This window comes from Salvelinus alpinus, chromosome 7, assembly GCF_045679555.1.
Source record: "Salvelinus alpinus chromosome 7, SLU_Salpinus.1, whole genome shotgun sequence".
In the NCBI taxonomy this organism is placed as follows: domain Eukaryota; kingdom Metazoa; phylum Chordata; class Actinopteri; order Salmoniformes; family Salmonidae; genus Salvelinus; species Salvelinus alpinus.
Window position 1 is genome coordinate 61,065,759 of NC_092092.1, and position 21,778 is coordinate 61,087,536.

The 21,778-nt window shown below is 43.4% G+C and overlaps 1 protein-coding gene across 3 annotated transcripts in view; it reads right to left on the reverse strand.

The window, feature by feature from the left end:
• Positions 1-20,212, reverse strand: part of LOC139581403 (A-type potassium channel modulatory protein KCNIP1-like) — a 59,099-nt gene extending 38,887 nt beyond the window's left edge. Inside the window, exons 1-2 of one of the 3 annotated variants that reach the window (XM_071411125.1) lie at positions 19,822-20,212; positions 18,821-19,010 (exon numbers count right to left, since the gene is read on the reverse strand). In XM_071411125.1, the coding sequence (XP_071267226.1) occupies positions 18,821-18,908 (88 nt within the window). In that variant the 5' untranslated portion in view covers positions 18,909-19,010; positions 19,822-20,212. Of the gene's footprint in view, positions 1-218; positions 760-18,820; positions 19,011-19,821 lie in introns of those variants that run through there. The other 2 variants (XM_071411129.1, XM_071411127.1) reach the window with 2 other exon arrangements.
• Between the last annotated feature and the right edge of the window lie 1,566 nt (positions 20,213-21,778).

Here is a 21,778-nt window from a genome sequence, read left to right on the forward strand (position 1 = left end):
GATTGAAGTGGATTTAACAAGTGACATCAATAAGGGATCATAGCTTTCACCCAGATTCACCTGGTCAGTCTGTCATGGAAAGAGCAGGTGTTCATAATGTTTTGTACACTCAGTGTATATAACAAAGTCTCTCACACACAGACATACAGTACTAACCCTGTAACACACAGTAAACTGAATCAGTCTCCCACTCTGAGAATAAACAATGGAGGTCTTACCTTTCCGATAGGTCCGATCCTGCTTATTGCTCTGCATGGAAAAGGTCCCCATGACGAGCCCCATGTTTACAGCCACACAAAGAGTCTGTGTCTGCGATTGATTGAGTGTGTGTATGTGTGTGTGCGTGTGTGCGTGCATGTGTGTGTCTTGTGCGCCTGTTGTTGTTAAGTTATGAATGTGAGGCTACTCCGTGTGCAAGCCAGTGGCATTCCTCTTCTGTCTGACTCCTACGCAGTTGTAATGCCGGTGTGTGCGAGAGTGTGTGTGTGTGCGAGAGTGTGTGTGTGTGTGTGTGAGAGAGAGACCACATGCACTACGGTGCTACCTTTGTCTGTATGGCAACACTGACACACCTGGGTTTACATTAATCTATCTATCTATCTATCCATCTCTCTCGCTATCCCTTTCTATCTTTCTCTTAATATCTCTGTCACAGCCATCTTGTCATTCTATTCATTCTTAATATACGTCTGCTACTCCCCCTCTTTTTCCCTCTCTCCGTCTCTTTGTCTGTCTCGTGGGGAGAGGGGGATCACACTGTTGCTTACGGAACAGGAAGGAAGCAGACAGAATCTCACAGAGGAAAGCTGAAAGCTGGGAGGAGAGAGGAAAGGGTGATGCAGAGGGAAAGCAAGAGAAAGATTCAGCTTGATGAAAAGGAGAGTGATGAAGTAGGTTTTGACAGTGGAGAATGCAAAAAGCAGGGGAGTGAGAAACAGAGAGAGATGAGGTGAGAACGGGGAAGGGCTCTGCTCTGCCTCTGTTGCTATTTTGCAGACACACTGTCTGCCTGTGTTGACTGTATTTTGCATTATCTAACACACTACTGCCTTGGCGAGTGTGTGTTTGTGTGTGTGTGTACATGTTTTCCTACCTTATCAGGACCACAATGTCCTAACAATTCACCAGAGTGTGTGTGTGTCTGTGTGAACTGTGTGTGTACTGTGTGGACCACTAGTGTCCTATCTCTCAGAAACAGGACAGACACTTCAGAACTAACTTCCTTTCCATTTTGGGGGGGGAACTATCTGGTGTTTATGGGGCAATAGCAGTAACGCCAAATAAAAATGCTAATCTAATATTTTTTTTTATATACTTCAAGGGATCTTAAAATACAAAATCAAATAGAAAAATGATTATTGGTATGACAATCTTAAAATAATTCCATATAGCTTGGTAGAACCCCCTCCCCCGGCTTAGACAGGGATTAGACTCTAATGGATTAAAGGAGAGTTCCTCAGTGAGATCAAGCATAACATGGCAGTAATACAGTCATTAGGGCAGCACTCATTAAACACACTGCTCCCTCAGCACAGGTAGTCAATCAGGTCAGGGAGGGAGGGAGGGAGGGAGGGAGGTAGAAACTGGTGTGTAATGAAACGTGACATTTCCTTCTCTCTCCCTCTGCCCTCCTGGCTCAGTGAAAGTGATATGACAGCATTTTTAGATCTATCCTCATACAGAGGTGCAGCACACCCACACACTGTCTGTCGCTGTCTCCATCTCCCTGGAAGCACAGGAGGAGAGTGAGGAATACAAAACAGTATGTCTGATCAGACATGCCAGGCAGGGCAGCAACAAACCTGAAGAGACTTCACACCACCAGCCAATCACCACCAGCCATTCACCACCAGCCAATCACCACCAGCCATTCCCCACCAGCCATTCACCACCAGCCATTCAACACCAGCCATTCAGCACCAGCAGCACCAGCCATTCAGCACCAACCATTCAGCACCAGCCATTCAGCACCAGCAGCACCAACCATTCAGCACCAACCATTCAGCACCAGCAGCACCAACCATTCAGCACCAACCATTCAGCATCAGCAGCACCAGCCATTCAGCACCAACCATTCAGCACCAGCCATTCAGCACCAGCAGCACCAACCATTCAGCACCAACCATTCAGCACCAGCAGCACCAGCCATTCAGCACCAGCCATTCAGCACCAACCATTCAGCACCAGCAGCACCAGCCATTCAGCACCAACCATTCAGCACCAGCCATTCAGCACCAGCAGCACCAGACATTCAGCACCAACCATTCAGCACCAGCAGCACCAGCCATTCAGCACCAACCATTCAGCACCAGCCATTCAGCACCAGCAGCACCAGACATTCAGCACCAGCCATTCAGCACCAGCCATTCAGCACCAGCCATTCAGCACCAGCAGCACCAGGCATTCAGCACCAGCCATTCAGCACCAGCCATTCAGCACCAGCCATTCAGCACCAGCCATTCAGCCATTCAGCACCAGCCATTCAGCCCCAGCCATTCAGCCATTCAGCACCAGCCATTCAGCACCAGCCATTCAGCACCAGCCATTCAGCCATTCAGCCCCAGCCATTCAGCACCAGCCATTCAGCCATTCAGCACCAGCCATTCAGCCCCAGCCAATCAGCCATTCAGGCCCAGCCATTCAGCACCAGCCATTCAGCCATTCAGCACCAGCCATTCAGCCCCAGCCATTCAGCCATTCAGCCCCAGCCATTCAGCACCAGCCATTCAGCCATTCAGCCCCAGCCATTCAGCACCAGCCATTCAGCCATTCAGCACCAGCCATTCAGCCCCAGCCATTCAGCCATTCAGGCCCAGCCATTCAGCACCAGCAGCACCAACCATTCAGCCATTCAGCCCCAGCCATTCAGCACCAGCCATTCAGCCATTCAGCACCAGCCATTCAGCCCCAGCCATTCAGCCATTCAGGCCCAGCCATTCAGCACCAGCCATTCAGCCCCAGCCATTCAGCACCAGCCATTCAGCCATTCAGCACCAGCCATTCAGCCCCAGCCATTCAGCCATTCAGGCCCAGCCATTCAGCACCAGCCATTCAGCCATTCAGCACCAGCCATTCAGCCCCAGCCATTCAGCCATTCAGGCCCAGCCATTCAGCACCAGCAGCACCAACCATTCAGCCATTCAGCCCCAGCCATTCAGCACCAGCTCCAACACACATCAGACATCAGGGTCAGCACTGAGCTTTAAAACACACTGAAGTGGAGAGATGAAGCAGTGTGTTTCTGTTTGTTGCTCTCTCTGTTGCTTCCTGGCACTGAAATAGCAAACAGGAACAAAATTAAGTGGTCTTGTTCCCCTGCTATTCGGTGTCCCTGAACATGTCGAAAGCAGAGAAGCAATATACATGTTTTGTGTTCCTAATTGAGGACCGATAAAAAACAGTTTAGCACAGTGAAACACTAAGCCACTGTTAGATGAGTCTGATGGACCTGGATGGTGTCTGTCACTGGGATGATGGAAACATCAACAGCAAGGTTGACAAATGACCAGAGCATTCACATTTCCTGTACTAGTACCAAAAATGGAAAGGAAGTTTGTTCTGAAGTGTCAGTACTACAGACACAGTATTCAATAGAGGAACTTCAAAGCCCAAATATACAAAGTGGGCTGTTGCCGTGAACGTATTACTGCCATACCAGCGGTCACGAGTCATGAAGGCAGCGGTCACGAGTCTCCAAGCTCTGATGCTGCTGGTCATTAGTAGTATTCCAAACTTGCTAACTGCCTGGTACTTAGCACTCTATTGTCCCTCTAATCACTGTGACATCAATGCAAATGTATTCAAAAATCGAATCAAACACTTCATGAGCTCATGTTGCGGAACATTTCTATAGGCGATGCAATTGCACGAGAAAATAGTGATGGCCACTAATAAAAAGTGGAGGCTCCCATCAGCTTTCCATAGGCCTACTATATTTATTTCTCAACTTTCCTAATATTAAGCACATTGCTTATATTTACAATAGGGGTATAGCCTACCTGTCTGGCATGAAAATAAACCACGGAGAAAGCGTCCTCCATACCCTATTTAAGTGCATAGATGACAAGTATTTTTCCCACTGCCCCTGTTTCAATACGGGTGCATGATAATGGTCTATTCTAAATCAAAACAAATGTCACACATGTATTATTTAGTATATGTAAAGACAATATTAAATCAAGAAAAATTGATCCACCCCCTAAAATAATAAAATAATAATAATAATAATAATAAATATTTAAAAAAAAATATATATATATATATATATGTATATATATAAAAATAAATCAAGAAAAGTCTGATGGTTGACAATATTAGCCTGTCACTTGTGAATTAAATATTATCACTTGTGAATGATGCCCATCATGAGAAACAGTGAATTGTTTTTGCAACTTGTTCGAATCATAGTCGCACACCTCATGTAGCCTAGCCCATAGGCCTATATGTTTTAATAAGGTTTGTATCACAACTAAAGTGGCCAAATAACTTCTTAAAATTAAGCACATTAATCCGCTTTACAAGGGGTGTAGAGCCTAACTGGCATTTATAAGCAGTGCGTGAATTTCAAGTTTGGGGAAGATCATTTTCACCATAAAAATGCACCTTTACAATAAAAGCATTACATGCATAATGTCATTTGCGGTCACTTTTGATAATGGTGTTTTCCGCTAATGTAACATTCATGCTTACAGCCTTCTACCATGTGCACATTGCTGCGCTTATAATGTGAAGAAATAGCCTAATAGTAATCAACATTTTAAGCTAAACGTTCTGATCTGTTGAGGCAGCCACTTTGCATAAAAAAGTTTGGGGGATACTAGTGGTTGTATTAATATGGGATCTATCGCATCCCACAACTGTCCCAGACTATGTTTGGAAAGATTATTTCTCACACAGAATAGAATAGGTTGACTTTTGTACTATGGGGGATAGTAGATTGACATAGGCTAGTGCTTTTGCTGTTCGTTAGGCCTACTCATCTTGTTGGCTGACGAAAAGTACATATGGACAGTTCTTCCAATATCTTCAATATGTACCTCGGAATTGGATAAGGACTCACGCAGTTGCGTCCCTGATGTGTCTGTCTTAACTTGTAGCCTGTGAGAAGACTGAGAGAAGACTGAGAGAAGCTTCGAATAGGCAGTACACTCAGTGAGAAGGGCACAATGCAGCACTCCAGGCCGCAAAAGGTATTCATATTTTTAGGGTGCATTACGGGCACAAAAGGGATGCCTCCGTGAAATTCAAGGTATTATCAAGTACTTGTCAAATTGTGAATGAGACACTATTGGAGTGTGTACAGCCTGTGCAAAAAACAAAGAGCTCACGCCTTTCAAGTGACTTTTTTCAAATCATAATTTGAGTCTCATCATGCAGCCTTATAATGTATTCAAAATCTAAACACACTATAAAATACTGCCACGGAATTATAAGCAAATCTTATCTGCTAAATTAACTAGTGTAGCCCACAACCATTTGGCATAGCCACATCAGGACCTAACATAAGAACAACTCCGAGTATGCTATTATTATCCTCTGAAATAGACTACATTATCTTCATTTCATGCTTCTTTAGACCTATCTAAAATATATAATGATTTTTTGTGAAGGTGTAGGCTATATTACATGGATTTATTAGACTTTTAAAATGGCTTGTAGGCTATGTGTGGAAGCCAGGAGGTGCTAAATGTGTTTATGTTAATTAACGGTCAATTACCGTGAGACCGACAGTTATTTGCTTGACAATCACCGGCTGACTAAAATTTATTGACCGCCACAACGCTAGTACTGATGAACAGAGTTGAAGACACAGAGTTCTACAAACATCTGTTAAGTTTGGCAGTTCTGCCACATAGTTCCACCATGGCACAGTCCAGTCCTGGAGTCAGAACAAAGCAAACAGAGGGTCCCCTTGCAGGCAGGCAGTCATTTTTCATCTGGGATTAAATATTTACTGTTCCATATACACCATATGAGTGTTTTACACACACTGGTTTCTTCCTCCCTCTCTTTGTCTCCACATTGAATACAACAGCACAGCCAGCTCTCCTTGACTTCATGGAAGGGCAGAGGTGGTTGAGTGATGGCATTACATTTTTTATTAGGCACTCTTGAAGAACACCTAAAGCAGAGGACCAAGGAGTGAGGAAGAACCTTGTGAAATTGTTTAATCTATCAATCGGTATCAATAATGGTTTGGCTGGAATCGCTTTATCAGCAAGTCTTTTGCAATTCTTACAATCAATGGTGTAAAACATGTAAGTAAAAATACTTTAATGTACTACTTAAGTCGTTTTTTGGGATATCTGTAATTTACTAGTTATATTTTTCAACAACTTTTAATTCACTACATTACTAAAGGAAATCATATAATTTTTACTCTATACATTTTCTGACACCCAAAAGTACTCATTATATTTTGAATGCTTAGCAGGACAGGAAAATGGTCCAATTCAAGCACTTCTCAAGAGAACATCTCTGGTCATCTACTGCCTCTGATCTGGCGGACTCACTAAACACACATGCTTTGTTTGTAAAAGAAGCCTTAGTGTTGGAGTGTGCCACTAGCTATCTGTAAAACAAAATGGTGCCATCCAGGTTTGCTTAATATAAGGAGTTTGAAATGATTTATACTTTTACTTTTCATACTTAAGTATATTTTAGCAATTACATTTACGTTTGATACTTATGTATATTTTCTTGAGTAATTTCTATTAAGGTATCTTTATTTTGACTCAGGTATGAGAATTGGGTACTTTTTCCACAGCTGGTTTGAACATGTGTGTGCACGTGCATGTGTGTGTGTGTGGGGGGGGGGGGGGGTTATGACACAGGGTTGCATCCATGGACCATAGGTAAGGTTTGAATGGATTGGGGTTTTTCCGTTTAGACCAATTTGACAAACTGCTTCGAATAAATTATCCATCAACATTTGAGTATGACTTCTTCTATTTTATCAATATGAATCAGTGGACTATCATGAATCAGAATTGGACTTCTATCGCCATCTGCTGTTCACTAGAGGGACAGTTGAGACTAGGGTTGAATGGTGGGAACCCGGTTAACGAGATTTCCCGACCGAAACCACTCCCTTTTCCTGGGATAAATAACTGTGTTTTAAAACAGCCTATCACTGTGACTGCCGAAAACTTCAGAACTAATGTGACTACAAATACAAAGTTGGTAATGTCTTTGCAATGGTTAGAAACAAGCAAAGGAGCATACCGCTGAATTCCACCGCTGGCTTGCTTCTGAAGCTGGTTGATCCTGGTCAGTCCCTGGATGGGAGACCAGGTGGTGTTGGAGGGCCAGTAGGAGGCACCCGTTCCTCTGTTCTAAAAATAAAGATCCCAGGGCAGTGATGGGGGACATTCCCCTGTGTAAGGTGCCGTCTTTTGGCTGGGATGTTAAACGGGTGTCCTGGCTCACTGTGGTCACTAAAGATCCCATGGCACTTATTGTAAGAGTAGGGGTGTTAACCCTGATGTCCTGGCTAAATTCCTAATCTGCCCCTCATACCATCATTGCCACCTAATCCTCCCCAGTTTACAATTGGATCATTAATCTCCTGTAACCATTCCCCGGGTTGTTGCTGTAAATGAGCATGTGTTCTCAGACAATTTACCTGGTAAAATGAATATAAATGTGTCTCAAAAGAAAACTGAGATGACTGCAATAAAAGACATGTACAGGCTACATATACCTATTCAAATAAATTTGATGTTAATTGAGTTGTATTTAGCTTTTTTTATACACTACTGTCTGTAACATGTGCGCAAATGAATCTTGGTTTAGTGAATTATTATAGGGTGAGAATTAGAAAAAGCCTCCTCAATACAATATTTGTAGCCATGGGTGATATATCATAGGAGTTGATCCGTCGTCAGTATTGTGGAATAATTCTAATGTTAAGGTAAGATTTGAAAGGGAGAACGCTGATCTGAGAGCAGTGCTGCCTGCCTTTCTTTCGATCCTATCAGTGTTGTTGACACAGCCTCAATAACGCCCTTATAGTCGTGTTTTGGGGAACGCATACATCTTGGCGTGAAAGGGTTTTGATGGATAAACAAGTTGTGGGTGTGTCAAGGCTTGGCCCCTCACTGGTCAATCAGAATCAAATCAAATCAAATGTTATTTGTCACGTGCGCCGAATACAACAGGTATTCCTTACAGTGAAATGCTTACTTACAAGCCCTTAACCAACAATACAGTCAAGTAAAAATAGATAAGTAAAAAATAAGAAATAAAAGTAACAAATAATTAAAGAGCAGCAGTAAAATAACAATAGCGAGGCTACATACAGGGGGTACCGAAAAAGATTCAATGTGCGGGGGCACCGGTTAGTCAAGGTAATTGAGGTAATATGTACATGTGGGTAGAGTTATTAAAGTGACTATGCATAGATAATAACAGAGAATAGCAGCAGCGTAAAAGGGGGGGGGGGGGGGGGGGGCAATGCAAATAGTCCGGGTAGCCATTTGATTAGCTGTTCTGGAGTCTTATGGCTTGGGGATAGAAGCTGTTAAGAAGCATTTTGGACCTAGACTTGGTGCTCCGGTACCGCTTGCCGTGCGGTAGCTGAGAGAACAGTCTATGACTAGGGTGGCTGGAGTCTTTGACCATTTTTAGGGCCTTCCTCTGACACCGCCTGGTGTAGAGGCAGGTGGTCAGATGGGAGGCGTAGAAATATTCCGCAGTCAAAATTCATGCCATAACCGACTGAATTACCACTAAAACCAGCTTTTGGTTGGTCTTAAATATCCTTACCAGCGCTGCCTGAAATTAGCACTTTGCATCATGTTTTTAAGACATGACTCAAATATTTCCACCCCTGCCATCTGAGCACCTACGTGCTGATTTTAGACAGGTATATTACCGCTAAATTGACACTAGCGCCACCTTAAAGCCAGCCGAAAACAGAGCCCACTGAGTGCGTCTGAAAGAGGGTGTTGCAAAAGAAGTGGGTGGATCACATCAATGGGTGTAACATCAGCTCTCCATTATTAGTTAGACCGGCCATAGCCAGGTGCACCGCAGGTCAGCTTAATGTTTACATAGCAGGTTAAGAGAACTCATGTAGCAGGTTAAGAGAACTCATGTAGCAGGTTAAGAGAACTCATGTAGCAGGTTAAGAGAACTCATGTAGCAGGTTAAGAGAACTCATGTAGCAGGTTAAGAGAACTCATGTAGCAGGTTAAGAGAACTCATGTAGCAGGTTAGGAGAACTCATGTAGCAGGTTAGGAGAACTCATGTAGCAGGTTAAGAGAACTCATGTAGCAGGTTAAGAGAACTCATGTAGCAGGTTAAGAGAACTCATGTAGCAGGTTAAGAGAACTCATGTAGCAGGTTAAGAGAATTCATGTAGCAGGTTAAGAGAACTCATGTAGCAGGTTAAGAGAACTCATGTAGCAGGTTAAGAGAACTCATGTAGCAGGTTAAGAGAACTCATGTAGCAGGTTAAGAGAACTCATGTAGCAGGTTAAGAGAACTCATGTAGCAGGTTAAGAGAACTCATGTAGCAGGTTAAGAGAACTCATGTAGCAGGTTAAGAGAACTCATGTAACAGGTTAAGAGAACTCATTTAGTAGGTTAGGAGAACTCATGTAGCAGGTTAGGAGAACTCATGTAGAAGGTTAAGAGAACTCATGTAGCAGATTAAGAGAACTAATGTAGGAGGTTAAGATAACTAATATAACAGGTTAAGAGAACTCATTTAGCAGGTTAGGAGAATTAATGTAGCAGGTTAGGAGAACTAATGTAGCAGGTTAGGAGAACTAATGTAGCAGGTTAGGAGAACTCATGTAGCAGGTTAAGAGAACTAATGTAGTAGGTTAGGAGAACTCATGTAGCAGGTTAAGAGAACTCATGTAGCAGGTTAAGATAACTCATGTAGCAGGTTAAGAGAACTCACGTAGCAGGTTAAGAGAACTCATGTAGCAGGTTAGGAGAATTAACGTGTCAGGTTAGATGAATTAGCGTGGCAGGTTAGGAAAACTAACGTAGGTAGCCGGTTACGAGAATTAACGCAGTAGGTTAAGAGAATGAGGTTAAGGTTAGGGAAAAAGTTTGGGTTATGCTTAGCTAAAATGCTACAGCTGTCAACAATGGACTTGCATGCAGCCCAATCAGCTACACAAAACAGTCTTGAGTGGCAACACATTTTCCTAATTAGCTGATCCGTTTTCCTTACACCCACTTCTGTCGATCCTTCCACTTCTGTTGACACCCCCACTTTCAGACACAGTTACCTACGACCGGCCCTGAACGTTAAAGCGCATCTCTTGCAGTACGGTTTTGGAAACATAAGGAACATCTCACTGGGCACACACTGGTTGAATCAACATGGTTTCCACGTCATTTCAATTAAATTACGTTGAACCAGCGTGGAATAGACGTATAATTGACGTCTCTGCCCAGTGGGGAATCTTTCATATCAGCGAGAAATAATAATAAATAAAAAAATAAAGGTTAAATTTCTACACACCTTTATAGGGTTAAGGTTCCCACATTGCCATATCTCCATGTTACAGTGCTTGTTTACGGAAGACAGAGCAGACTACCTGTACTAATTAGCTATCTGCGTCTCCGAACACCTGTGTGTAAACTGAAGGCAGACGCCACAAACGTGTTGTCACTGAAAAATACTGTCGGCTGCAACTGTGTTAAAACCTGTTAAAACAGTCTACAGTATGTGTATATTTAGCATGTGTAAATATTTTGATGAGATATGAAAGCACAGGTCCCCCACAAGCTATTCCTTATTTGTCCACATCTGGCACACGTGCAGGACTTTTATTTTGACATGAGGTAAACAGGGAGGGAGTGGGTCTACAACAGACCCACGTTTGGAAAGTCTGTTAAATAGGATGATCCTTGACGTTTTGTCTCAAATTGCCCCGTCATAATGACCAAGCATCCTGCCCACCTGCACTGTAAGTTGAAATGGAATTGTATTTAACTTCTGGCTTCGCCCGGACTGTTTTTGTGCCACCCAATACAATTGAAAGAAATGCTAAAAGCACCTGACTAACTCTATGCTGGCGCCATATTGCCATTAACTCCTTCAATTCTGCTCTAAGTGGTGAAGCCATAAATTTCCAACAAGTGTCAGAATAACCAAACACTAAATGGGGTTTCTACAGACATAAACATCTATTTTCCAAATAACATTCTTTACATTTCATACATAATTCAACACATTTTCTTTTCCAACAAAATGACTCTTACAAGATTAAAGAGAGGAAATGGCCAAGAAGTATTAAAGGTCTGTTCGTATGTACTATTACAAATAATATAAAGCACTTTGCAGATGCTTTTATCCAAAACGACTTCTTGGTGACAGAACACTCTACATATATTTTCGTTGTTCATTTCTAGTTTGAAACTATGGGAGATGATTCTCAATTGACTCCTCCGTCCCCACTCCTCTGTGACCCAGAAAACGATAAGTGGTCAGGTGCTGGAGGAGAGTGTCAATTCGTTAGAGGCGAGAAGTGTCCTCCTCGGCTTGATAGCCTCCTCTTGCAAAGGATACTGGTCCATTCTGTGTGGAAGAGTTTTAAAATCTGCCACACCCCCTTTGAATCAGCTGTTGTTTACTCAGAGGAGAAAAGCATGCTAACATTTAAAAACAATATGCTACTTATCCTTTTCTTTATAACATGTCTTGCACAACTAACTAAATTCGTTTTTATCACTTTACACATTTATTAGGATCCACCCCTGTAAATGTCATTTGCCTGATGGCACACGAGTGGAGAAGAGAGGCGATAGGAGTCGAGCAGAACCAATTGAGATTTTCCCAATGACTGTAAGCAATGATAAGTGTGAACTTCAGCCCAATAGCAAACAAAAGAGGTCCTCTAGTGCAGTGGTTCCCAAACTGTGGGGCGTGCCCCCTAAAGGAACAGTCCGGCTTTAAACTTACTCTTAAAATGTGTAATAGTAGAATGCACCAATTTCGAAATTGGGTAGTGCCTCATCAGTTCCTCTTGTCATGTCAGTCATTGCATACCTTAGAGAGCTATTTATTACTTTTCAGAAATGTCCACATCAACTAGCCCATGTCAACTAACACTTTTCTATTTCAGTTTTTTAGCCCATAGATATTATTGTAATTTTTTTGTCACTCAAATATCACATGAATACACACTAGACATAGCAAAATGTATATAATTGCAAGAAAATGTGCTTTAAAATTCTACATTTTCTTTGCAACCCATTACAGAATGTGTAGAATTGCAGGAAATAAGCTTTAAAGCTGCACAATGTTCTCTCCACCAACAAGAGGGGTGTGAACAGTTTGTTTCATGAACAGTGCTTGTGCACATAGAAATAGACGTTGCGCGTGCGCAGGGGGACGCGGGATGCCACCCAAAGCTGGAAGTGGGGCCCGGGTGAAAAAGTTTGGGAACCCCTGCTACAGTGGGCAGGAAAGGAACGGACAGAGCTACACTGCTACCAGCAGAGGTCAGTGTTACTCCTACTCATACATTGCCTGCCACCTGTTATACAATCTACTACAAGCCCAAGGTTTCTCCCCTCCCTGGGTGGGGAGACTTCCTTCCCTGTTATCAGTTCCACAGTGGTCACAAGTTGTCTGCCACAGTTCCTTTTTTCTTATGGACAAACATTCTTCATCATTATACAGACACAGGGTAGAATTCTATTAGATATAGTCCTATCATTACTTTAAATGTATACATCATTTAATCATTATACATTAAATTCATAACAGTTTTTAAAAAATTATACATGTGCACACAAAAAACTGTTTTTGCTTTGTCATTATGGGGTATTGTGTGTAGATTGATGAGGGGGAAAAACAATTTAATCCATTTTAGAATAAGGTTGTAATGATACAAAATGTGGAAAAAGTCAAGGGATCTGAATACTTTCCGAATGCACTGTACCTACAAAGACAAAATGTTCAGATTCTAACAACTGTGTGTGTGGGTGTGTGTTTGTGTCTCGGTCATAGCCTTTATTACCACTGTCATGACGTTGGCCTGGGGGTAGGTTAATGACAGTCATAAATACCTCTCCCCCCCTTTTTCCTCTCTCTACCCTACTGATGTGACATTTGAAAATCCCTTGGGAATTCTGGGAACATCAGAATGTGGGGGGAAATGAACCATATTTTGGTAATCCGACCAGTTGAACATATGGGTTGGTACTTAATGAATATGATGTCAGTTCGGTTGTCATCTGAGACATTCTCATCAATGATAGGATGACATAAACTCTACAGTGGAAAGTCTACACATTAGAGTTATCAGATTCACATGGAATTGTTGGGCAATTTAAAAGTTTGAATATACAATTATTGGTGAAAAGATTAAATGTAATTTTAGCTTCCAAATGAGAGATTTGGGTTTCATAAGGTTAGAGCTCTGCTCAATCAGTGGCCCACCCCTGTGAAGAGACAGGGGTTATAAAACTATGAAAACACACCCTTCTCTCTCCACTATATAAAGCCTTGACGAAAATGTAACCTCCTGTTCCGAGGATGTGAGGACGACGGTCCATACCTTAAAAGGACTAACATGTCAACTGTTCCGGGTACATTAGGATGACGATCCGATGTCAGAATGGTTCAGATAATAACTACAGAACGAAGCCAACCTCAGCGTGAGCTTTGGTTGCGAATGGTATGAACTTTGAACTCTTATTCACTACAGAAGTGATACCTCCTAGCCGTTGAGTTAGCAACAGCAGCTGCAAACGTGGGCTAGAAAAGAACAGACAGAGTTTTCCTTCTACCACACAATGACGTTACTACAACGTATCCAATAGTTAGGTATTTAGTAAATAAATAATTAAACCCAATTTTGTATTGCTGATTCAACTTGTTAGGCGTTCGTGAAGATAACCAATAATTTACAACTATCAGATGAGACTGAAATAAGGTGCCATTGACGTAAAATATTACTAGGTCTTTAAGAGTTTATTCGGAAGATAACAGCTCTATAAATATTATTTTGTGGTGCCCCGACTTTCTAGTTAATTACATTTACATGATTAGCTCAATCAGGTAATATTAATTACGGAGAAAGGATTTTATAGAATAGCATGTCATATCACTTAATCCGGCATAGCCAAAGACACGACACATTGGTGCCCCCTGTGATTAATCTAAAATAGAATGACGCTTTCATTTTGATTCAGCCTGTATGAAATTGAAAAGCAGATTACATAATATACCAAGTTTTATTATACACATTATGGGAGTTAAAGACAGGAATTATTGGTGCGTGTGTGTGCTCTGGAGAAATGCCTCCGTGTAGTGTTCTGCCGTAGTCAGTGGGTAACATAAGCGAATACATTTCTGTACTAGGGCTGATAAAGCTAATTACAGAAATCTGAGAAATAGAGGGTTTGGCCAAACGCAGGGCTATTTCTGCCTCTTGTGTTTCAGATGCGTGTAGGCTCGGTCATTATTAATTTCTCGAGCGAGGACAAAGAGCCAGCCGATTGAAATTCAGGAGATATTAGCTTGACCAGCGATAATTATCTCTGTCTCTCTCGTGTTTCCACGCAAGTAGACCACGGTGCAGTCCGTTGTTTGCCGCGTGTTCTGGTTAAAACATCGTCAAAATAACGCCGAAAAGGGTTTGCATGCATTTTTCATGCATAAAGTAGGATTAGCTTGCACAAGATGCTAAGCTAACAAAGGGAAAATCGCCATTTTGTTTTCTTGGGCCACGTTGAAATTCCTCCGCCTTGCGGAACGGAAGTCCCGCCCCGGGTACTTCCGTTTGATTTCAGCGTGTGTAATCATTGACCGCTGAAGTGTGCCCAGTATATTCGTTCATGAAGAATTATTCAGGTCACACTCAAGTCATTACTTATGATATCCAGACAGATATCAATGTCTTATCCAATTGAACTAATAAGTGTAAATCTGGCAATTTCATTCTCAAATGGATCTTTTAAATAATATCCAAATTGATGAGTCTTCTGTAAACTTTTTTCAAACTAACCTAGATGAAGCAACTTCTCAGGTTAATTAAAGTTTCATTCCCAAATAGCCTATACAGGTCTGATTTATTATTAAATTGATCAATCAGTAAAATTTGGTTTTTCCAAAACCATTCAGTAATCCAGTACGGACAGAAATCCCGCCCCAGCGGGAACCCCATGTGGCTTCGGCCTTAGGGAGAAGTGTACCATAGTGGTGAATGATCCCAACATTTGATCTACTGTTTACACTGTTTACGATATCCAATCAATGGAGATTGTATAGATTATAGTCTCATTCAATTTAATAAGTTAAATTGTTGAACATACCTTAATGTTCTTCCAATCAAATGAGACACTTTTAAACTTATTATTAACCTGGATAAAGCAACATCTCAGGTTATTTCAAGTTTAATACCCAGATAGCCTACCCAGGTAGGATTAATCATTGGCATTGATTAATTCATTCAATTTGCTTTTGCAAATTCATTCACGTCCAACTTCCACATTACTGGTACGGTACTGATGGTTCGTCAACATCAATAAATAGATTAAACTTGTCTTTGCAGCTTCCGACGAATTCCAAACCTTTGAAAATTAGGAATATTTTTCCTCTAAATTTTTCTAATAATGTGCAAGCTATCAAAGGAAGTGGTCACCACTCCTCCGCTAATTAGTGAACCTCCACCCATAAAAGGATTGATCTCTGACCTCAGCAGCGATACCAACCCTAATTATGCCATTAGCGAAAAAACTGCAGAAATTGCGAACGCTCTCCAAAATGAACCATCAAACACAGACTTTGTGACAGTTCTCCCCACTTTTGCACTGATGTATCACCATAAAAATATGGCATCGGTCCAATACCACAGTGCACAGCTGAAGCACGTGCCAGACATGGCTAACATGAGGGGACAGATGGAGAGAACTGAGCAACTATTGACAAAAGCAAGAAATGAAAACATTCTGCTCGTCGAGGAACTGCATTTGAAATCTGAACAATTAAAAGTAATTGCAAATACTTATGACGATGAACGAGCACAAACTCTCCAACAAAATCGTTGTCTCCAGGAACAACTCGATTTAGCCAAAACTAAATACAATGTAGTCCAGTCCAAACTAGATAAATCTGTCGAGTTATCTACGAACAGGGGCGTGCAATTTGATAACATGCAGGCAGTTTTGTCAAACGTTACACAAGGTAACAATGTTCTACTCCAAATTCTGCAGACCAAAGACGATCAGTTGATGAACACAATGACTTAGTTGGATGACAAATCAGCAGAACTCATTGAAGTCGCTGACCAAATGAATGATGAGAGAACTCGGGTGATGAAGATGGATATCTTGATGTCTAAGCAAGCGGAATAAATCTCTTCACTGAATCTCTCCCTCCGTACTCAAGACCTCTATCTACAAACCATGACAGATAAGTTTGAGACCGAAAGGAGCAAGTGAGAGAGAGATTACACCATTGTGTAATCTGATGTTCTTAGATGTAGCTCTCGTTCCCTGTGGAGCACTGAGACACTGAGACACTGAGACAATGAGACCCTGAGACACTGAGACTCTGAGACTCTGAGACTCTGAGACTCTGAGACCCTGAGACCCTGAGACTCTGAGAGACTGAGACTCTGAGACACTGAGACACTGAGACTCTGAGACCCTGAGACTCTGAGAGACTGAGACTCTGAGACTCTGAGACCCCGAGAAACTGAGACCTTGAGACCCGGGGACACTGAGACACTGAGACCCGGGAACACTGAGATTCTGAGACACTGAGACACTGAGACCCGGGGACACAGACACTGAGACCCGGGAACACTGAGATTCTGAGACACTGAGACACTGAGACCCGGGGACACAGACACTGAGACCCTGAGACCCTGAGAAACTGAGACACTGAGACACTGAGACCCTGAGACCCGGGGACACTGAGACCCGGGGACACTGAGACACTGAGACACTGAGACACTGAGACAGCCCAGTGAGATTGTGTGTGTGTATTTGATGTTATTCAGACCCAGATCTCTTATATTTTCCTCTTCATTTCCTTATTACTTTGTGTGTGCCTGTGTGTGTGTTTTCAGCTTTTAAGGAGCCATTCGTTACGCAACATAACCTCTGCAGGACCCCCTAATAGAGCCCTAGACGGGCATGAATTTTAACACTTACCCGTGCCCGCAATTTTCAGGCCCTACCCTACCCAGACCCGATAGCTTCTGCCAAATTTAAGGCCCTGCCCGAAACCTGAAATCATAAATAACTTCCTCCGTTAGTAAATCAATTAGCTGCTCCTCTCTGTCTGTTACTCTCTAACTGCACGCAGCTCGCTCTGCATGAGCTCTGCTCATTGGCGGCTCTGAGTCTGCGAGTAGCCATGGCAATGGCTCCGCTTGTCCTGCTCTGCTAAATGACGAGACACGAGAGAGCAGTTAGTTGTTAGCTACATCTGTCACTCTAAACATTATTATTTTCTATGAAGAGTCTCTCCAGTCTTATATTTGTCGAGGTTGAAGCACTTCTGACACCCTGTTATGATCTTAGTCAGATATGACTGTGCTGCGCAGAAGAGCACAAGTAAATGGCTCAGCTTCAAAATGTTAGTGATCAACTCAGTGATACCCTGCCCGTACCCTAGTTATTGATGAGAAACCAGGCCCTACCCCGTAGTATAATGTAGGGGCCCTCAGGCTTGGGTCTGGAGCTCTATCCCTAATAACATCACCAGTTTACCCCCTCCACAGAGCCGGCTCTAACACTAGTGTGTGACTGTGCTTCCTTCAAACCAAAGTCAATAGCAGTACGCCTGCGCGGGTGTGCGTGTGTTGGTTTGTGTGCGTGCGCTGTATATCCTCCAGTCTCATAATGTACTGTACTGTACTCTACTGTACTGTACTCTACTGTACTGTATTTGAGATTCAGCTCATTTTGTTTAATCCTGCCCTGCTTTCCTCCAGCAATAGAGGCAATATAATGAAATCATGAATCACACACACACACGAACACACACGAACACACACACACACAGTAGAAAACAATGAATCACAACAGTAAAGCTTTTCCTTCTATATTGAGAGCTTCCCCTGTTTTTCCCAGCCACTACGTTGCCACGCCGAAATGTTATTACACACATTCATCACACTGTCAAACACATTCTGCTCTCTATCAAGTTTATCACTCCTCTATTACCAAACCCTCACTGCCTCCCTCCCTCCCTCCCTGCCCCCTTGCCTCCCTGCCTCCCTCCCTCCCTGTCTCCCGCTTCCTTCCCTGCCTGCTTCCTTCCCTGCCTGCCTCCCTCCCTCCCTGCCTGCATGCCTCCCTCCCTCCCTCCCTCCCTCCCTCTTTCACTTGTCTCCTTTATACAATAATCATTCTGCCAGAGATATGGGGAGGAGGGATGGATAGTGAGAGAGAGAGAGAGAGAGAGAGAGAGAGAGAGAGAGAGAGAGAGAGAGAGAGAGAGAGAGAGAGAGAGAGAGAGAGAGAGAGAGAGAGAGAGAGAGAGAGAGAGAGAGAGAGAGAGAGAGAGAGAGAGAGAGTTGGACACTTCGGTCTAGCCGTGTAACTTACGTGTTGGTTCAATAGTTTAGATGGAGCTTTAGATGAGTAGCCATGCAAACTCTATAAAACTGACACACAAGCACAATGTCATGTACTGATGTGGTGAGGTTCCTACAGCTCATGCAACTCCACAACAGACACTCAAACCCAGAGAGAGCAAATCTAACCCTATAGCTATGTACTCCTATACAGTTCACACTCATTCTGCTTTATACTGTATAAACAGTATATTCACACGCCCATGCTCAAATTTGTCCTTGGACGCACACACTCACACACCGTCCAGTGACGTACCTTTGTTGAGAGTCCCTGTGACTAGTTTGTGCAGGGACAGGACACATTTCACTAATCCCTGTTTACAGCGCTTAGCACAGCCTGCCATTCTGACTCCAAGCTGGGCCAAAGCAGGCCAAGACGGACCCAAGGGTGCCAATGTGGTCTGGAGCTGGAGGTGCAGTCTATGGCATTAGCCTGAGTCAGATGTCTAAGGAGTTGAGAAGATACGCAGTATTAAAGGAGGACCTCTCCTGAATCTCTCTCCTGGGCTGAAAAAAAACTGTGATCTCACCCTCTGTTTCCCAATCTCTCCCTCCCTCCATTATCTACCCCTCCTCTTTCCCCCTAAATATGTCAAATTCTCTGTCTCAAGAGAACGAGGGAGAGAGAGAGCGAGGGAGAGCGAGAGCGAGGGAGAGCGAGAGCGAGGGAGAGCGAGAGTGAGGGAGAGAGAGAGCGAGGGAGAGAGCGAGGGAGAGAGAGAGGGAGAGAGCGAGGGAGAGAGAGAGCGAGGGAGAGAGCGAGGGAGAGAGAGAGCGAGAGAGAGAGCGAGGGAGAGAGAGAGCGAGGGAGAGAGGGAGAGGGAGAGAGAGAGAGAGAGGGAGAGAGCGAGGGAGAGAGAGAGAGAGAGGGAGAGAGAGCGAGGGAAAGGGAGGGAGAGAGAGGGAGAGAGAGCGAGAGAAAGAGCGAGAGGGAGAGAGAGAGAGGGAGAGAGCGAAGGAGAGAGAGAGAGGGAGAGAGAAAGTGAGGGAGAGAGAGAGAGAGAGAAAGCGAGGGAGAGAGAGAGTGAGAGAGAGAGCGAGTCAGAGAGAGAGCGAGAGAGAGAGCGAGGGAGAGAGAGAGAGAGAGCAAGGGAGAGAGCGCGAGGGAGAGAGAGAGAGAGAGGGAGAGAGAGAGAGAGGGAGAGAGAGAAAGAGAGAGTGAGAGAGAGTCAGAGAGAGAGCGAGTCAGAGAGAGAGCGAGTCAGAGAGAGCGAGGGACAGAGAGAGAGTCAGAATATCACAGATAAAAAAACTGACATCATTGGTAAGCGAAGTCAAAGCTCTGATGTTAAAATCCAACTTTGACAATCATACATCTTCTTCTCCCCAAATGACTCCAAACTTCAAGAGGAAACCTTGAATAGACAGTCCAGTTTGCTCTGAGTGTCCGAAAATATCCTGCTTTATTTTAGTCCTCTTTCTTCCATGATCTCTTTCACCATTTCTCTCTTCCTCTGAATTAACAGAGTGGTAATCCACCTATGGCACCACTACCGGTGGGCAGCTCCCAACAACGCAGGGCAACGCAGACATACTGCGTTCAACCCTTTTGCTTTCTCTCTTTGTCTCTCTTCCTCTCTCTTTCTCTCCTCCCTCTTCCTCTACCCCTCACACACACAACCCCCTACACTGTGCTCACATATGTTCTGCCTCTGTATAATTCCAGTCCGTTATCACACTAATAGCCATGAAGTCAGGGGATGGATATTCTCCAATCTGTATTTAAGCAACAAATATCATACATACTCAGTCTAAAATCTCACTTCACCTTCAATCTGTCAGCCAATCATAATAGGGTCTAATTAAGCCTGCTTTCACAGGTAAGAGATCAGGGACCTTAAAGTGTAGGCTCTGCCTCCTCCTCCTCAATCTCTCTGGTTCATACCCAGTAGCTCTTCTTCCTAAACTAACACACTTCAGCTATAAGTGTGAGAGAGAGAGAGAGAGAGAGAGAGAGAGAGAGAGAGAGAGAGAGAGAGAGAGAGAGAGAGAGAGAGAGACAGAGAGAGCGCCGTGGGGTGAGACAGGGAGGCAGCTTAAGCCCCACAATCTTCAACATATATATCAACGAATTGGCGAGGGCACTAGAACAGTCTGCAGCACCCGGCCAGCCTCACCCTACTAGAATCTGTCAAATGTCTACTGTTTGCTGATGATCTAGTGCTTTTGTCCCCAACCAAGGAGGGCCTACAGCAGCACCTAGATCTTCTGCACAGATTCTGTCAGACCTGGGCCCTGACAGTAAATCTCAGTAATACAAAAATAATGGTGTTCCAAAAAAGGTCCAGTCGCCAGGAACACAAATACAAATCCCATCTAGACACCGTTGCCCTAGAGCACACAAAAACCTATACATACCTCGGCCTAAACATCAGCGGCACAGGTAACTTCCACAAAGCTGTGAACGATCTGCGAGACAAGGCAAGAAGGGCCTTCTATGCCTTCAAAAGGAACATAGAATTTGACATACCAATTAGGATCTGAATAAAAATACTTGAATACTTGAATGCTTGAATCGGTCATAGAGCCCATTGCCCTTTATGGTTGTGAGGTCTGGGGTCCGCTCACCAATGAAGAATTCACAAAATGGGAAAAACACCACATTGAGACTCTGCATGCAGAATTCTGCAAAAATATCCTCTGTGTACAACGGAAAACACCAACTAACACATGCAGAGCAGAATTAGGCCGATACCCACTAATTATCAAAATCAGAAAAGAGACGTTAAATTCTACCACCACCTAAAAGGAAGCAATTCCCAAACCTTCCATATCAAAGCCATCACCTACAGAGGGAGGAACCTGGAGAAGAGTCCCCTAAGCAAGCTGGTCCTGGGGCTCTGTTCACAAACACAAACAGACCCCACAGAGCCCCAGGACAGCAACACAATAAGACCCAACCAAATCATGTGAAAACAAAAAGATAATTACTTGACACATTGGAAAGAATTAACAAAAAAGCGGCGCAAACTAGAATGCTATTTGGCCCTTAAAACAGAGAGTACACAGTAGCAGAATACCTGACCACTGTGACTGACCCAAAATTAAGGAAATCTTTGACTATGTACAGACTCAGTGAGCATAGCCTTGCTATTGAGAAAGGCCACCGTAGGCAGACATGGCTCTCAAGAGAAGACAGGCTATGTGCACACTGCCATCAAAATGAGGTGGAAACTGAGCTGCACTTCCTAACCTCCTGCCAAATGTATGACCA